Source organism: Sciurus carolinensis, chromosome 11 (genome assembly GCF_902686445.1).
Source record: "Sciurus carolinensis chromosome 11, mSciCar1.2, whole genome shotgun sequence".
In the NCBI taxonomy this organism is placed as follows: Eukaryota; Metazoa; Chordata; class Mammalia; order Rodentia; family Sciuridae; genus Sciurus; species Sciurus carolinensis.
In genome coordinates, this window is record NC_062223.1 from 10,803,032 (window position 1) to 10,820,214 (window position 17,183).

The window sequence follows — 17,183 nt, forward strand, 5'->3', positions numbered from 1 at the left end:
TGTGCAGTCACACTCTTAACCCTCCTACCCGGGCTCGGCAGGTGCGTCCTGGTGGGGGAGCGCCGATGGGGGCGGGGCCTGGAACTCTCCCTTTGCCTAGCGTCAGCCTCCACGCCTTTCTTCCCACTGCTGTGTCCATACTAGGTCAGCTGCCAGCTAGGCTGGCCGGGGGCGGGGCGTCCTCTGGGTGGGGCCCACTGGAACTGGGAGCCGGGTCTCGGGATGAAGCCTCCCCGGCTACAGGGGATCCACACCGTGGCGGAAGGACCCTAGGAGGGGGCGGGGCCTACGGGTCCTAGGCGCCTTCTTGGCCCCGCCCCTAACCCCGCCCCACTGCGGCGTTTTAGGGTCTCTTAGCAGGTGGCTTTGCTTGGTAGAGTCGTGGTGTGGGGGGAAGCGTCAGGGCAGGGGGCGTGCACAGACCGTTTAGGCGAGGCCTTTGTCGTCCCCCTCATTATGGGGAAAGTGGGGGCCAGGCGGAGCCTATTTGTGCCTTTCACATTACCGAGGCCGGGGTGTGGGAGGAGGTCCTGCCCCCGGCCTGAGGCAGGGAGGGGCACGCCGCAGAAGCGAGGTTTGGGGCCCGTGTGGGGCCCGTGGTTTCACAGCGAGTGTGTTTGACAGAAACGGCCGGAAACTGTTACGGGTTCCCTTGGCCCGGCTTGTGGGGACCCCAACTGCCTGTGGCCGCCCCTCCCAGGTTGCTTCTGCCGGGCCCAGGCCTCCAGGCCCCAAGCTACGGAGAAGCCACCACCGCCGGCAGCTGCCCCTTGCGCCCGGCCTGTGGGGAGCCACGCCTTCCGGCGTGAACCAGAGAAGCCCCTCGCCCATCCCCAGACCCCCGGGGCCGCATGTCGGGTGTCCCTCGCCCCAGTGTTCTCATCTCGTCCTGGCCCCTTCCGACTCACAGGACCCACTGCCCCAAGCCCCCGACCTCCACCAGGCTAGCGCCCCCGCCGCCCGCTGGAAGACGCCCGGCCCGGGGCCGCGCTAGCCCCGTGGGAACCGTTAGTCTCGAAAACAGGAACCCGGGCCGGGGGCTGGGCGGGGCGCCCCTTCCCCACCGCAGTCCGCTTCCTGCCCCTCCCGGTTTCCTCCGTCCGATACCCAGGCGGGCGGAGGGCACCGGGGCGTCCGGGGTGGGGGCGGGGGCTTGTAGATCAGTCCCCCCGCGTCCCTCCGCTCGCCCACCCGCGGCGCGGCGCGGGGCACAGCCTCAGCCCGCGGCGCCGGCCTCCCGGGCGGTGCGGCAGCGGAGGGGTTAAGCTGCCGCAGGGACCGCCGCGTGCGGGGCGAGGGGGAGCCCCGGCCGAGGAGGCGCAGCCGGCGGTGCGGAGCCTGGCGCAGGGGCGGGGGGCGGGGCGGGAGGGGAGGGGGCGGCTGCGGCGCGGGGGCGGGGCGGCGGGGAGCTGGGCCGCGGCGCGGAGAGCGGGTTGGAGCCGCAGCCGCAGCGAGGTCGGCGGGTGGGAGCGCACGGAGGTGGCCGGCCGGACCCTGTGCGGGCTCCTTGCGGCGGGTCCCAAGAGTGAGTGAGCGAGCGCGGGCGGGGCGCTGAGCAGAGGAGGGCGCGGCCCCTAGGGTCCCTCGGGGCGACGCGGCCAGGTTGGGGTGGCGGATGGGTGGGGAATCTGCGGTCCCCGTCCGGGGTGGGAGAGAGCTGCATCGCTCTGGACTACCTGCGGGAGGGGGGACATCACAGCGCACCCAGTTCTTCCCTGCTACATCTCTCAGCCTGACCTTTCCCTGCCAGTCCCCATTTAACAGATTGGAAAATTGAGGCTGAGAGGCCAAGTGATTTTCAAGGTCACAGCATGGAAGCAGCAGAGCCAGGCGGGGCAGCTCTGGTGACTGAAAGGAAAAGTCCGCCCGAGAACTCCGTAGAGGAGCCCCCTTAGTCCCAGAATGGGGGAGTATGTGAAGGGGCGGGGTACCTTTCCTTGGGGCAAAGCTCTGCAAGGGTCCCGAGAGTCAGGGCGCTGGGGCTGCAGGGCTCGCCCTGAACCACAGATGAAGGGGGAGGGGCGGCAGAATGGGCGTGTGCGCGCCCTGGGGGTGTGTGCATGTGCATGTGTGGGGAGAGTACATGCGTGGAGACATACAGTTCGGCGTGTGTGCACACGTGTGGGGATGTCAGCGCCACTGTGACCGCGAAACTAGAGGTTGGCTTGGCTCAAGTGAACAGCAGGTCTGGGAGGCGGCTTCGTCCTCGGATTTGAGTTGAAGGGTGGACGAGCTGGGAATCTGTGTTCCCGGGGGTTCCCAGTGCAGGTGTGCGCAGGGCGTGGGTGCCATTGTGTGAGACAGAGGGTAGGAGGCAAGTGCTTTGTGGCCTTGGTGGGTGGGAGAGGGGGCTTCCTGCACCTAACGTAAGTCCCTGGCCTCCGGAATACAACTTGGGTATTGAACGAGAGTCTGTCCCTGCATGGGTGCGTATAGCCCCTGCCAGTGACCAAGTTGCTGGTGTTATCATGACCGCAATGGCCACCCCATGGCGCTAGCGCCCCCTTCTGGGCACCCTACTCTCTATGCGCTCACGATTCGCCTGTGCAGAATGAGGTCCCCGGCTGAGAAGGAAGATGGCCCTGTGGAAGGGCTGAGCCGGGACCCCTGGGGCCTTCATGGAGTTGACTTGGGAGCGCGTGGTTCCCAGGCTCCGGCTTCCCGCTGACGCCGCCGGGCCGCAGCGCCCCCGCCCCACACCAGGAATGTTCCTCTGCACTACAGCCCGCCGCCCCGAGGACAGGCCCCAGGGGGACGCCACAGCCCCGCCGAGGAGGGGCGATGCGGGCAGGACGCCTGGGTTCCCTCTGCACCCTCCCATCCCAGGGAGAAATTCCTCCGAGGTCCCCTCAGGCTCTGGGTTCCCAAAATAACCCTGCGGGGGAAGGGAGGCTGTGCAGGGAGGGAAGCGGGAGGGGCGCAGAGCCGAGCTGCGGGGTGCTGCAGGTGCTTCTGGGGAGCAGGCGCGAGGAGAGGGCCTGGGGGGGCTGGGACACCAGCCAACCAACCCCTGGAGTCCGGGATGGGCCTCATCCTCGTGGAGCCCTTCGGTCCTCCAGCAACTCGGAGGGTTGGCCGGAAGCCTCTCCGCGGGTCCATTTCCCAACTAGAGGGTTGCACCATCCGGGCCCGGACCGTTTAGCCCCGGGGGTGGCCGCGGAGGACAACTCCGCCCCTGCCCGGCAGGGGGCGTGCCCGCCCCGCCCCGTTCCTGCCCCCGGGCCGCTCCCCGGGTCCGCGCCTCCGCAGACTCCCGCTTTGCCTCTCCCGGGACAGGGTCGGGTGCGAGCCCCTTGGGGAAGCCTCCGGAGCGTGGCTACGGCCCAGCGCACCGGCCCCGGCGGCCATGGCGGGCACCCTGGACCTCGACAAGGGCTGCACGGTGGAGGAGCTGCTCCGCGGCTGCATCGAAGCCTTTGGTGAGTGGCGCGGGAAGGCACCGTCCGGAGCCTGAGCCCGGGTTTCTGCTTCCCAGGGCAGACCCTTGGCCAGGACCCACCCTTCCCTCCCATCCTGCAGCCTCCTTAAGCCTCTCATCATCACAGGGCAGAGAGGTGCCCACGCTTCAACCAGATGAATGCTTCCCTTTTTCAGTCTTCCGAAGGGGGCGAAGGGAGGGCCGGGGTCCCAGACTTTGACACATGCGGGGGCATTATCTGTCTCTCCGCGGGATCCGGAGGAACTCGCTATCTGTGGCCTGGAAGCTGTTTCCGGCAGACGGGTGGGGGCGGCTTATCTGAAGGGGTGCCCCTTCCCCCAGCGCTCAGGAAATGACCTCTGGATTCTTGACCCCGGGGAACCCAGGCTCCTTCCGCCCCAGCTGGTTCCCCTCCGGACGATGGACTGTCTGGGACGCTCCCTCTAGCTCCTCGGGCCCTTTCGTACCTTCTTCACCCCTTTTCTTTTTAATTTGCCTCCTGGTTTCCGAGACCTGGGAAAGCAGGAGGCCGGCTGTGTTAAGAGTGCAGCCCGAGGGTCTGATACCAGAGGGCTGCGGGCTAGGGCTTCAGGATCAGAGCTTGAGGACCAAGGGTCAGCCCGCTTCTCTTTGATCCTTCCGACTTAGATGACTCCGGGAAGGTGCGGGACCCGCAGCTGGTGCGCATGTTCCTCATGATGCACCCCTGGTACATCCCCTCCTCTCAGCTGGCCGCAAAACTGCTCCACATATATCCTTCGCGGGCTCGCCCAGGCCCCCGCTGTTGGAGTCCCTGATCGAACCCCACTGCGCAACTTGGCTGGGAATGCGCCTCAGGCCGAGAGTGCAGGCCCCTCCTACGTCCCAGAATCCAGGCTTGGCCCCTTCTCGCTCTAGGGCCTAAGCTCTGCCCCTGCCCTCCCATCTTGACTTGCTGACCTAGGTCTTGCCCTCACTCTCCCTAGAGCCTAGGATTGGCTTCTGCTCCCCGCCTGGACGGTCTCTTGCCTCTCAGAGCCCAGGCCCCACTCAGCCTCGCGGATAAACTGCCTTTCCACCCCCACCTGCGCCCCCTTCCCGAGCTCATACCTCACCCTCAGCATCTTCCCGAACCCAGGCTCTGCCCTGGGGAGGGGGGGGTGAGGGGGCATCCCATCCCACGCTGCAGAGCCCAGGCCCCGCCCCTAGCCTGCGCTGGTTCGCCCGCCCCTGCCTCCCTCCTTAATGTCAGGCTCCTGCGCCTGTGTTCCTTAACTCCCCTTTACCTACCAACAGTCCCGGAAGGACAACTCCAATTCACTGCAGGTGAAAACATGCCATCTGGTCAGGTGAGTCTTCCTCCTGGCTCCTGACCCCTCCTCTGGCTCCTTCCTCTCTGTCTTGGGACTGGCCAGAGTGGACCTAGTGCCCTCGGGTCATGTCCAGGTGGGCTTTGCTGCTGCAGGACCCCTTCCTCCACTAGCCCTTTCTTTTCTTATTCCCTCGGTGTGGGTGGATGTCTCAGGAGGCTCTTTAGCCTTGGGGAAGGAAAGAGCTGGGAGATAGGGAACCCAGTTTTGAGGCTCTTTCCCCCTCTTTGAAGGACTGCAGTTCCGACGGTGACTTTGGCTGCCCACGTGGGGACAGGGGGCGCCCGGCCTTGTGTGATTCTTGTGATTCCGTCCCTCTAACCAGGTACTGGATCTCAGCATTCCCAGCAGAGTTTGACTTGAACCCAGAGCTGGCGGAGCAGATCAAGGAACTGAAGGCGCTGCTAGACCAAGAAGGAAACCGGAGGCATAGCAGCCTCATCGACATCGAGAGCGTGTGCGTGGGGGGACCTCAGGGGGGACTCAACATCCTACACCATCTGCGCTTAATAATAAATGTCTGTTGAATTGAATGAGTGGGGGTCATGTCACTCTCTTGCTTAAAAACCTCCATGGCTCCCTGTCGCCTTTGAAATGCCTGTCTGGCCACGGAGGCCCTTTGTGGTCTCAGGCCGGCTTGGTGTTCCTGCCTCATCTCCCACGGCCCATCGCCCATCCCATGCACCTCACGCCTTGGCTGCACGGGGTTCACTCAGCATCGCCTGCATCCTTCCCACCGTGGTGCTCCACTGCTGTCATTGCCCTGTCTCCTTCCCCGGGCCACCAAGACTCGGCTGCAATGTGGAGTCCGCAGCTCTGAGGGCTTGGGCTCTTCCAGGGCAGACCTCGTTGCTCCCTCTGTTTTCCCATGGCACTTTGGACAGACGCCTGTGCAAAGGCCTCGGTACATGTGTCGCGCTGTCCAGTGATCGTGTGTTTCTGTGTCTGTCTCCCTCAGTGGACTGTGAGCTCCTCGGGGGCAGGAACCGTGTCTTGCTCACCTCTGTACCCCAGCGCCTAGTGCAGCGCCTGGCACAGAGTACGTTGTCCATAAGTGTGTGTGGAACGCGTGACGAGGGGGAGATGGAAGAACTGCCAGGACTGGGGCCATTAGTGCCTAGGACAGTGGCTCCCACTGCACAGGTCCCCAGTCAGCCCGAGCGGCATGTCTGCGTGAGTGTGGGGCCAGAGGAGGAGGGGGTGTCCCCAGCACAGGGCTCACTTCCCCTGCCCCCTCAGCCCCACCTACAAGTGGAAGCGGCAGGTGACCCAGCGGAACCCCGTGGGACAGAAAAAGCGCAAGATGTCCCTGTTGTTCGACCACCTGGAGCCCATGGAGCTGGCAGAACACCTCACCTACTTGGAGTATCGCTCCTTCTGCAAGATCCTGGTGTGGACCCAGGGCTGTGGTTGGGCTGAAGTGCGGGCTGGGAAGGGGCTCCGGGAGGGGTGGGCTGGGTCACAGGGAGGCCGAGGGGCCAGCACCGTGCTGAGCTGCCCCTCCCGCCCCCAGTTCCAGGACTATCACAGTTTCGTGACTCACGGCTGCACCGTGGACAACCCTGTCCTGGAGCGGTTCATCTCCCTCTTCAACAGCGTCTCCCAGTGGGTGCAGCTCATGATCCTCAGCAAGCCCACCGCTCCTCAGCGGGCGCTGGTCATCACGCACTTCGTCCACGTGGCTGAGGTGCCCTCCTCTCCCTATCCCGCCTCCTCTCCACCAAGGCTGCCTCGCCTCCTGACTCACTGCCTCCCTCTCTGTTGTCCCTCAGAAGCTGCTGCAGCTGCAGAACTTCAACACTCTGATGGCGGTGGTCGGGGGCCTGAGCCACAGTTCCATCTCCCGCCTCAAGGAGACCCACAGTCATGTCAGCCCTGAGACCATCAAGGTGCCTGGGCCGGGGAGGGCCTGTGCTGTGCTTCCCAGTGGTGGGTCTAAGCGCCGCTGTCCTCATTTGACAGCGGAGGAAACTGAGTCTTGGAGGAGTTGCATAATGCCGGTGACAGGGGGACTCAGGTTGGCCTGACCCCAAAGGTTGTGCTTTCTCCTTTGTACCATATCGGGTATTATAGACATAGAGAAGCAGATAGACCATGTGAACGGTTCAAAGAAAAATTATGAGGAAGACACTGGGCAGCCACCATCCAGGTCACGAAATAGAGCTTAGGGGTAGAGACCCCAGCACCTTAATTCCCTCGCCACCAGAGGTAGCCAGCGTTACGACTTTCTTTGTGGTTTTACATCTAATGGGGATTTGGGGTGCCCATTTTTAACCTCCTCTGAGCGGAGTCGTGTCCCGTGCTATCTGGTGTCTTGCTCCCTTCTTTCCGCCGGATTGGGAGAGTCTTCTCATCCTGTCATGCGGAGCAATCGGTCCTCATTTTCATTTTCAGACCATTTGCTATTGTAAGTCCACCCCAGCTTATGTGCCTGTTTGGTCCTTGGACGTACGGGGTGTGCAGTTCTCTGTGTTACCCTCTGCACAGCCCGGGGCGTCCTCCTGGGTGGCCTGTGCTGCCTCGCCTCGCTGAGCCTCCGTTTCTCTTTCTGTTCCATGTCGAGGGTGCCCTGTGAGCAGGGCTGGTGTACAGGTGTGGTATTTGGCAGCGGGTGTTGCTTTGAACTCATGAGGTGTGAACTAAGAGATCGAGGGAGCCCTGTGGGGGGCCAGTAAGGGGGATTTGACCTTTTCTCCTCGTCCTTTCCCACCTCTCCAGGGGAGGTGGGGAGGATGTTCAGTGCGGGGGGGGGGGGTGCGATCCTCTGCCCTTTGCTCCCCAGCTCTGGGAAGGTCTGACGGAACTAGTGACAGCTACAGGCAACTATGGTAACTACCGGCGCCAGCTGGCAGCCTGCGTGGGCTTCCGCTTCCCCATCCTGGGGGTACATCTCAAGGACCTAGTGGCCCTGCAGCTGGCACTACCTGACTGGCTGGACTCTGCTCGGACCCGGCTCAATGGGGCCAAGATGAAGCAGCTGTTCAGCATCCTGGAGGAGCTGGCCATGGTGACCAGCCTGCGGCCGCCCGTGCAAGCCAACCCCGACTTGCTGAGCTTGCTCACGGTGAGGGGCTGGGCTCCTGGGCCTGACAATGGCACCTGGTCCTGGCAGTGGGCTTGACCTTGGGTTCTGGGACCCGCTCAAGGAACTGCGATGGGGCCTGGGTTCTAGAGCTTGGGCTGAACGGAGACGGGCTGCAGACTGGTCAGGCCCGGGACCTGAGGTCTCGGGTTGAGGCAGGCAGGAGGACCGTGGGCTGGTTTGAGGCTGGACCTGGGTCCTGCATCTGGGTCCAGTTTATGGAGGTGGATTATGTTCAAAGTCTGGGGTCAAGCTCTGGATTCTGCCAGTTGATGTAGTTTCTAATATAGTCCTGGCCTCTGAGTGAAGTTCTGACCCTAGCCTTGCACTGGGTCTGGAGGCACTGGGTCTGGAGAGTGAAGTGGGAGTCGGGGTCTAGTCTAGAGCTGGACGTAGTACTGGACACTGGGCCAAGGCTCAAGTGTGAAGGTTTGGAGTGAATTCTTAGCTTCGAGACTGGGTGGGGATCAGGGTTGGAATCTGAGCTGGGTTCTGGATGAGGGACAGAGCTCAGGCTGTGTTCTGAATTGGCCTCTTGACTAAGTCTTAGCAGCGCATTGGGTTCCAGGTCAGGCCAAGCTGTGTTCTGGTCTTTGTGCAGGCTGGCGTGGGCGTGGCTGGGCTGTGTTCTACGCCCGGCTTTGTCCAGAGTCTAACTGGGAGCTGGGCCAAGCCATAGCCTCTAGGTGGCCCTGTGACCCTAGACTGGAGCTCCTGAGAACTGTAGGGGACAGAGGGCGTGACCAGATCTGTGTACCCCAGGTGTCTCTGGATCAGTATCAGACGGAGGATGAGCTGTACCAGCTGTCTCTGCAGCGGGAGCCGCGCTCCAAGTCCTCGGTGAGGGAGGGGCTGCCTGCTTCCCCACTTCTCTACCCCACCTGAGAATCCCGGGTGTGAGGATGAGTCTTTTTTTTTTTTTTTTTTTTTAATACTTTTTAAAAAAAATTACTGGGGCTTGAACGTAGGGGTGCTTAACCACTGAGCCACATCCCCAGCCCTTTTTATATTTTATTTGGAGGCAGAGTCTCACCAAGTTGCTTAGGGGCTTACATAGTTGCTGAGGCTGGCTTTGAACTTGTGATCCTCCTGCCTCGGCCTCCCTCGCCTCTGGGATTATAGGCGTGTGCCACCATGCCCAGCAAGAGGAGCTCTCTGCAGCTACCCCACCAACCTGCTTGCTGGGCAGAGGAGTTCTGAGGGTGGACAGTGGCCTTGGGCAGGCTCCCTTCTCCTCTCAGGGCCCCTCTGTTCCCCTGGGCCCTAGCACCGCCCTGTCCATTCCCACAGCCAACCAGCCCCACCAGCTGCACCCCCCCTCCCCGGCCCCCAGTGCTAGAGGAGTGGACTTCGGCCGCCAAGCCCAAGCTGGACCAGGCCCTCGTGGCGGAGCACATAGAGAAGATGGTGGAGGTGAGAGTCGCGGAGCCCAAGCTGCAGCAGTGGGTGGGCAAGTCCGATGGTGGATGTGGCAGTTAGTGAGGCGTGGCTTTGCCAGAGCTGCCCTGGGAGCCACCACTAGTGCCCGTCCAAGGGCCAGCGCTCCATCCCCAGGAAGCCCAAGGCAGAGCAGGCTGGCGGGCGGAGCTGATGCGGGTAAGGTGGCAGGGAGCCGTCTCCGATGCCCTTCCTAACATAGGTCTGTGGGAAGGATGGGCCCTGACGTTCCTTTTATTTTCCCCTCTCCTGCCCCTTCATGTCCCTCTGTGTACCCCAGTCTGTGTTCCGGAACTTTGACGTCGATGGGGACGGCCACATCTCACAAGAGGAGTTTCAGATCATCCGTGGCAACTTCCCTTATCTCAGCGCCTTTGGGGACCTGGACCAGAACCAGTGAGGAGGGCCGGGGGCTGGGGGAGAGGGCAGGCAGCCCGGCTCGCTTCCCCTAGGGCTTCAGTTTCCGCATGTGCTGGAGGAGGCCACTGATCACACGACCTTGGCGGGGGAAGCCGCCAAGGCCGGGAGGGACTGCTGGATTTTTCTTGGGCGGAGGAGGCCGCCAGCCTAGAGGGGCACTGCTGCCTCACTAATTCAGACAGAGGGGGCGCCACCTGAATCTTGAAAGACTGAGTTTTGGGGACCGTTGCTACATGAGCGCTGTTTTATTTGCGGAGCTCACAGCTGGCAAAAAGTGTGCGCGAGTCAAGCGCCTGGGTAGCCGGTTTTAATGAATAGATAAGAAAGGCCTGTAATTAGCAGCACCCACTTGCTTATCCACAATTCATATGCTGACAATTTGGAAAAACATCTGGTTCTCTGAAGTAGGTTAAACATGCCCTCTGCAACCATGTTTATGCCCCATTTTTGCTGAGCAGTCAAAACCCCAGTGAAAATATACAGTCCATCCTAGGTCCATCGTTTATTTTTAAATGTGACCTGTATTTCAAAAGTCTGTTGTTCTTTTGTTTTGAATTTTGGTTTGGTACTGGGGATTGAACCCAATGTGCTCTACCACTGAGATACATCCCCAACCCTTTTAATTTTATAATTTTGAGATTTGAAATAGGGCCTGGCTAAGTTGCTGAGGCTGGCCTCCAACTTGTGATCCTCCTGCCTCAGCCTCCAGAGTCGCTGGGAGTAGAGGCATATATCACTGCACCCAACAGTCTGTTGTTCCATAAATCCCACATTTAAAAAATCTGTGATTTAAAAAAAAAAAAAAAAAACAAGAAGTGGTAAGAAGTGAAAGTCCCCTCCTCCTTCCCACAGGTAGAAGTGACTAATGTTAATGGTTGGGCAATATACCTGTCCTTCCAGTCTTTTTTCTATGCAGGTTAAAATGGATGTAGATTTTGTTTGTCTGGTGTGTGTTTCATGGACAAACAGGATGATAGCATAAATCCAGTTCTGCCAGTGATTTTGTTGTGGTTGCTTTGTTTCTTGTTCCAAAGTTGAGCCAGAAGCAGTGAGGTTGGGGTCCTTTAAGACCCTGGAGGCCCCAGCTTCAAGCACAGCTCAGCCTTAACTCTACCTCCGGGGCTTCTCAGGCCTAATGCCCAGCCTTCCCTGGGTATGGAGCCCCAGCAGCCAGTTCACACAGAGGGAAACCTTGCAGGCCGGGATTGCAGCTCAGAGGTGGGGTATGTGCTTAGCACGTACAAGGCCCTGCGTTCCATTCCCAGCACCAAAAAGAAAAGAAAGACCAGCGCCCCCTCCCAGGACCAACCCCAACTCACTGCTTCATCTTGAAGCTCTTTGTTTCTGGAACCTGAGGGTTTTCCATTCCTTTCTTGCAAAATCATCTATGCATTTAAATTTTTTGATATATTTTTAATAGCATCTAGGTATCTGTAACAGTGGGGTTTTCTTTTTCTTTTTTTTAAATCATGGTCTCCAAGGAACCCCACACCTTGCTTTTTCCTTTGGGTCTTTTCCCACTGCATCACAAACATCTTTCAGGTGGATTCATGTAGAACTACCTCATGCTTCAGAACAGCTGCAGAGTGTGGCCTGTTCCAGTGTTTTTCTATAATTATATGCCACACTGCTGTGACCCTCTTTGTGCCCATGCACTCAGGCCAGTATTTCTGTAGGAGAAATTCCTAGAAGTGGGGTTAATTGGATCAAAAGATATGCACATTCTAAATTAGGAGAGAGACTGCCAGACTGACCTCGGACAAGGTTGTAGCAGTCTGCACCCCCTCCGCAGCCTGAGTCCTGACTTACTTGCCAAGAATGCACACTATAATTACAAAGCTTGACAGCCTTACCCATCTCATTGGCAAATGGTATCTTGGTTAAATTTGCATTCCTTAATATGATTGGGGATAGCTTATTTATTCATATGTTTATTGGCCACTTATATTTCTTTTGTTAACTGCCTGTTCATATATTCTTTGACCAGTTTCTGGCTGGGTTTGTTGGTCTTTTTCTCCTTGGTTTTTAGACTCTCTGTTAATGGATATTAACCCTTTGCTGTCGAATGTGTTGAATATTTTCTCCCTGTGTGTCCTTTATGTTGTTTTTTCCATATAAAATTTAAAAAATGTTTGTGTGTCCAATATGTCAGTCTTTTCCTTTATGACTTCTTGGATTTGTGTTGTGTGTAGAAAGGTCCTCAGTTGCTCGAGATGACAACATGATTCTCTTACATCTCTTCAGATACTTGTATACTTTTATTTTTGTCCATGTTCTTCATTCATTGGAATTAGTGAGAGAGTAAGTCCCACACCCAGGATGAGGTTTACATGTACTGTGTATTTTTCTAAATGGACAGTTGTCCCAGTGCTCCATGGATTTGAAGGACCACCTGGGTCACAGTATGGACCACCCCCCACACGGTGGGTGGAAGTTTCAAACAAGGGCCCACCTTGCTGGAAATAACTCCTGGCGGCTGAGGACCTACTGCCCACATGGCCACTTGTGTGCATGATCTCATTTAATTCTCACCAAAATCCTCCCAGGCGTAGGAAGTATTACGATGTCCCTGTGTAGATGAGGAAACGGAGGCGCAGGGACATTCACCAGCACCAGGTCACATGGTCAGGAGCAGAGCTGGAATTTGAACTGAGGGCTCCTTCTTCCCCTAAAATAAGTAAGAAAGGGGGCTGTGCCTAAACCCTGGTAGGAGGGAACCCTGGAGCACAGGTGTCCTTCGGCGAGCGGGGTGCAGCCCTGCAGTCCCGCCGGGCCCCAGAACGCAGGCATCGGAGAACTCCTGGGGCTGGGGCTCCGCTCTGACAGGTGTTGCGCCGAGCGCGCTTTGGGAGCCGCGGGCCGAGATCCCGTGGGGAGGGCTCCCCGCGAAGCGTGCGGGGCAGGGAGGAGGGAACCCACGGAGAGCCACTTGCCGGAGACCACTGGACCAGCTTGTGGCAGCCGCCACGTCTGTGTGGCTCCTAGTCTCGCTTATTTCTCTTCCCTGGACCAAGGTTCAAATTTGAGCTCCCCAGGGGCGGGGCGGGCGAGCAGGGGGCGGGCGGCCCCCAGGAGCCCGAGCTCAGGCGCCGCTCGCCACCAGGGATGGCTGCATCAGCCGGGAGGAGATGGTCTCCTACTTCCTGCGCTCCAGCTCGGTGCTCGGAGGCCGCATGGGCTTCGTACACAACTTCCAGGAAAGCAACTCCCTGCGCCCGGTCGCCTGCCGCCACTGCAAAGCCCTGGTGAGCCCCCAGCCCGGCTCCGCCCACGCCCCGCCCCTCCCGCCGGCCCCGCCCCTGCCGGAGCCTCCCCGCCCCTGCGAACCTCAAATCCACCTGCCTCTCCTCTGCTGGTTCTGGCCCGGTCCCGAGGCGGGTTCTAAGGCTCCAGGCCCTGCCCTCGGGAAGCAAGAGCGAGACATCACCTCTAAATCCCTACTCCCCAGCACGACCCCCTGCTCTGTTGCAGATCCTGGGCATCTACAAGCAGGGCCTCAAATGTCGAGGTAAGATGGGATGAACTGCAGGGCTGCCGGGCCGAGGTTTCTGGGAGAGTTAGTTTCTGGGTCAGAAGTTTTAGTTTGGTGAAACAACTGCCAAGAAGTGAGGTGCTTTGGAACCAGGAAGGTATGCTGATCGAGGTGAAGGGTCAGCCTTGAAGAGAATGGTACTTTGGTGGGGCGGCTGCCTAGAAGCAAAGAACTTTGAGAGGGGATAGGCTGGCAATTAGAATGAAAGGAACACCTTGGAAGGGGACTCTTATTTTGGTGAGGCGGCTGCTCCAGAGCGAAGGAACCTGGGGAGAAGTTCAGGGCTGCGGGATGGGATGGAGGGTTCTTCCACCAATGGCCCTGGCTGGGCTCTTCTTCCGTCCTTCAGCCTGTGGGGTGAACTGCCACAAGCAGTGCAAGGACCGCCTGTCGGTGGAGTGCCGGCGCAGGGCCCAGAGTGTGACCCTGGAGGGCTCCGCACCCTCCCCTTCCCCCACGCACACCCACCACCGGGCCTTCAGCTTCTCCCTGCCTCGCCCTGGCAGAAGGGGCTCCCGGCCCCCAGGTAAGAGTCTCTCAGTACGCTGCCTGTAGAGGAGGCAGGCAGGCCCACCGCACAGCCTGTTCATTTATCCAGGAAGGAACCCAGTACAGAGTTTGCAACTCTTTTATTTTGGTAGGATTTATAAAGAAGGATTGGTAAGGGTGCCAGGAAGGTAGCCACGGAGCTCTTGAACTTCCAAAGCTGGGGAGGAGAGAGACTCCAATTTGTAAAGCAGTGTAAAAGTGAAAGAGGTTTCTATCCTCTTATTTTGTTAGGATTGAGAAAGGATTGGAAGAATCGCATGAAGCATTTCCCCACATTTCCTTTTTTTTTTTTTTTTTTTTTTGGTCCTGGGGATTGAACTCAGGGGCACTCAACCACTGAGACGCATCCCCAGCCCTTTTTTGTTTTTTATTTAGAGACAGGGTCTCACTGAGTTGCTTAGTGCCTCACTTTTTTTGAGGCTGGCTTTGAACTCCAGATCCTCCTGTCTCAGCCTCCCGAGCTGCTGGGATTACAGTCATGTGCCACCATGCTCGGCTCCGCATTTCCTTTTTTGACTGTTCTGAGAAAAGTTCCTGACCCTGATAACCTCCTGGCTGCTTTCTGAGGGTCTCCAGGGTTTTAGATCAGTTTGATGAATGACGATTCACCAAATAATTACCTGGCTGAGAACAGTCTGAACAGCTATGTTAAACTGGAGCCTGAGGCAGTTGACCACAGCCATTTTCGGTGGCCTAAGTCCTCAGAAACAGAGGCAGACACAGGGTATTCGTCCTCCAAAATAGAAAAGATAAGACCATCTGCACTGAGCCTTCCAGAAGTGCTGGGGTCTGAAATGTGAAATACACACACAATTGACCTTCAGGCTCACTGCTCGGACTGATCTGAGGCTGTGAAGGAAGCCGTGGCAAAACTAAAACTTAGGGAAAAAACCTTGATAATTGGGTCATTCGGTGGATGGATCTGCTTCCAGGGTGGGGGGCTGTTTCCGTGAGACAGGGAGGGTTGCACCCAGGATGGAGACCAGGAGTGGGTTCTAGGAAAACCCTGCCCCCTGCAGAGATCCGCGAGGAGGAGGTGCAGGCGGTGGAGGACGGAGTGTTCGACATCCACTTGTGAAGAGGTGAGTCCGCCCAGGGTGGTCTGGAGCTCCCTCTGAGGGCAGGAGGCAGGGCGAGGGGCACCCGGGAAAGGGTGCTCCTTCAAAATGGTGGCCTTGGGGCCTGCTTGTGGGCCGGGTTGTTTCCCTCACAATCCGTTTTTCTCTTTCCAGCTGACTGTATCAAGGACTCATTCCTGCCTCGGAGGAAAGATTTGGACCAGAGCAGGGAGCCTGGGGTTCCGGGGCAGGAGTCTGGGGCTGGGGTTGGGTGTGAGGGTGGCATGTGCTGATGGCAGGGCCGGGGACAGCGTCCCTAAGGTTGTACAGACTCTTGTGAATATTTGTATTTTCCAGATGGAATAAAAAGGCCCATGTAATTAACCTGGACCATCCGAGCCTAGAATCCTGGGGGGCTGTACTTATAGGGACAATCTTGGGACCTAGAACTTGTGGCCAGAGAGACTTGGGAAATCTTGTATCTCCTGTGGCTGGGATCAGGGGAATAGGATCTTAGAACCAGAACACCTTGGAACAGAAGAATCTCGGGGAGGGTCTAGAATCTGAGAATCCAGGATCTTGGGATTGAAACCTTGAAACTAGTATGTCTGTGCACTCCAGAATTGCTGGGCCCAGTGGTCACATATAGCCAGAGGCTTCCGCCTATAATCAGAATTACCTTGCTTGACAGGTGACCTTTCAGTCACTGCTTGAATACCTCTAGCAACAGGGTGCTCACTTCGGGAATCCTGGGAGGGAGAGGGCAGCTTGGCTGCTGTGGGCAGAGGGGCACAGACAGCCACAGGCCCCGACTGGGCTTGTGTGCCTCTGGGCGGGGGACACTCCCCATCAGGCAGCCTCCTGGCCTGGCGCTGCTGCCAGCCGGAAGGACAGTGACTTCCAGAGGAAATGCGTATTGATCCTCTACTCAGCCTCCGGAGGCCTCTCCCAACCCAGCTCCTCCTTCCCTCCTGAGCCTGCAGCTCGGAGGTTCTGTGAGTCACAACTACCTGGAGAAGGCCAAGGCCACTTTTAAGGCTGACCTGGGTGAAGAGGGCTGCTCGGGTGTTTCCTAAAGATTCTGGAGCCAGGCCAGGCTGCCCCTGGGTTTAGGAGACTCTGGACAGCGGAGTCTGGGAGCTCCCGCCCCAGTCCCCCCAAACTGGGGGGTGCCCTTCAGCTGTGGGCTCATCCTGAGGTGGAGACAGACGGCACCCCAGATCCTCCATGCGCAGCAGCTCCCCTGTGAATGCCCTCCCCCGGGCCCTTACCCCATGTCCATCTCGGTTTTTCCTAATTCACTCCTCCTGGCCTTTGCCTTATTTCGGGTCACCCCTTCTCTCTCCCTGTCACATCTCAGCTTCAGCCCTGTTCCTCACTGGGTCCCCTGCTCGGCCCAGCTTCTGTCCTCAGCCCCCTCCCGCCCTTCCCCCTCTCAGGCTGTAATATCCGTTTCACGATTTGGGGGTTGAGTTGCTATAACAACAGACGGCGATTGTGTTGTGAAGAGCAGCTAGCTCCTGCACCGCCCGCCGCTCCGCGCTGCCTCCATTCCTGCAGCCTGGTCGCTCCCCTTCCCACCCCGGCCCCAGCCCGGCCTCTTCCTAGTGTGTGTGCGTGAGTCGTGTGCTCAGGTCTGCCCCGCCCGGGATGTGACGTGTGCCGCCTTTTCATGGTCGCATGTGTCAGAATCGGATGTCTGAGCTTCATGTTTGCGGTGTGCGTCTGTACGTGTGTGCAGGGACATGCACTCTATTTGCTGCATGTCCCCTCCCCATGTCCCCACTGACCTGTGTGCAAGGGAGAAGGGTGTGTGTTCTCACATCACAGTGAGAGGGCGCCTGTGTGTTTGGGGTGTGTGTCTTGAAGTGCTGGGGTCCCAACTGCATTAGGCATCTGACTCCGGGACCTTTCTGTGAGACATCCCCGTAGCGGGCGGGGCAGACAGGTACAGCAGCCACTGAGTGACCTTTCTGCCCTTGATGGGCAAAGTCTTGTGTGGCCAGGAAACCAGTGCTCACCCTGACCTCCCTCCCCGCCCAGACTCATTAGAAGGGTCTGAGAGTTGTCGTCACGAGTCACCGCACCTCGCTGTCCCTCTCTGCTCTGGTCCCTGGGTGGACATGTATGCCAGTGAGGAGGCTGTAGGAAGAGGTGCGTGCGGTTGCGGGGTGAAGGGGCACTGGGCCGTGGGGTCAGAGAGGTGATCTCACATTCACAGGCCCTGACTCAGCAGTTCCCATTCTCTGGCTCCTCCAGTGGCTTTGGTGAGGATGGCTTGAGGGTCTCTCCAAGGTCAGAGCTGGTCTGAGGTCTGGGACCTGGTTCCCTCCCAACC

The 17,183-nt window shown here is 58.8% G+C and overlaps 1 protein-coding gene across 6 annotated transcripts; it reads left to right on the forward strand.

Moving 5' to 3' along the window:
- The first annotated feature begins 213 nt into the window (after window positions 1-213).
- Window positions 214-15,210, forward strand: Rasgrp2 (RAS guanyl releasing protein 2). 6 transcript variants are annotated; one of them, XM_047517254.1, is made up of 17 exons: window positions 214-360; window positions 3,277-3,419; window positions 4,067-4,169; window positions 4,684-4,746; window positions 5,093-5,224; window positions 6,007-6,157; window positions 6,281-6,454; window positions 6,540-6,656; window positions 7,550-7,831; window positions 8,612-8,689; window positions 9,140-9,262; window positions 9,567-9,682; window positions 12,810-12,951; window positions 13,178-13,214; window positions 13,588-13,764; window positions 14,807-14,869; window positions 15,020-15,210. In XM_047517254.1, the coding sequence occupies exons 2-16, from the start codon at window positions 3,347-3,349 to the stop codon at window positions 14,863-14,865; spliced, it is 1,827 nt and encodes a 608-aa protein (XP_047373210.1). In that variant the 5' UTR covers window positions 214-360; window positions 3,277-3,346; the 3' UTR covers window positions 14,866-14,869; window positions 15,020-15,210. The 6 variants fall into 6 exon arrangements, with proteins under 6 accessions (XP_047373210.1, XP_047373209.1, XP_047373208.1 ...); XM_047517253.1 differs by lacking the exon at window positions 214-360 and adding an exon at window positions 1,125-1,329; XM_047517252.1 differs by lacking the exon at window positions 214-360 and adding an exon at window positions 1,410-1,525.
- The last annotated feature ends 1,973 nt before the right edge of the window (window positions 15,211-17,183 follow it).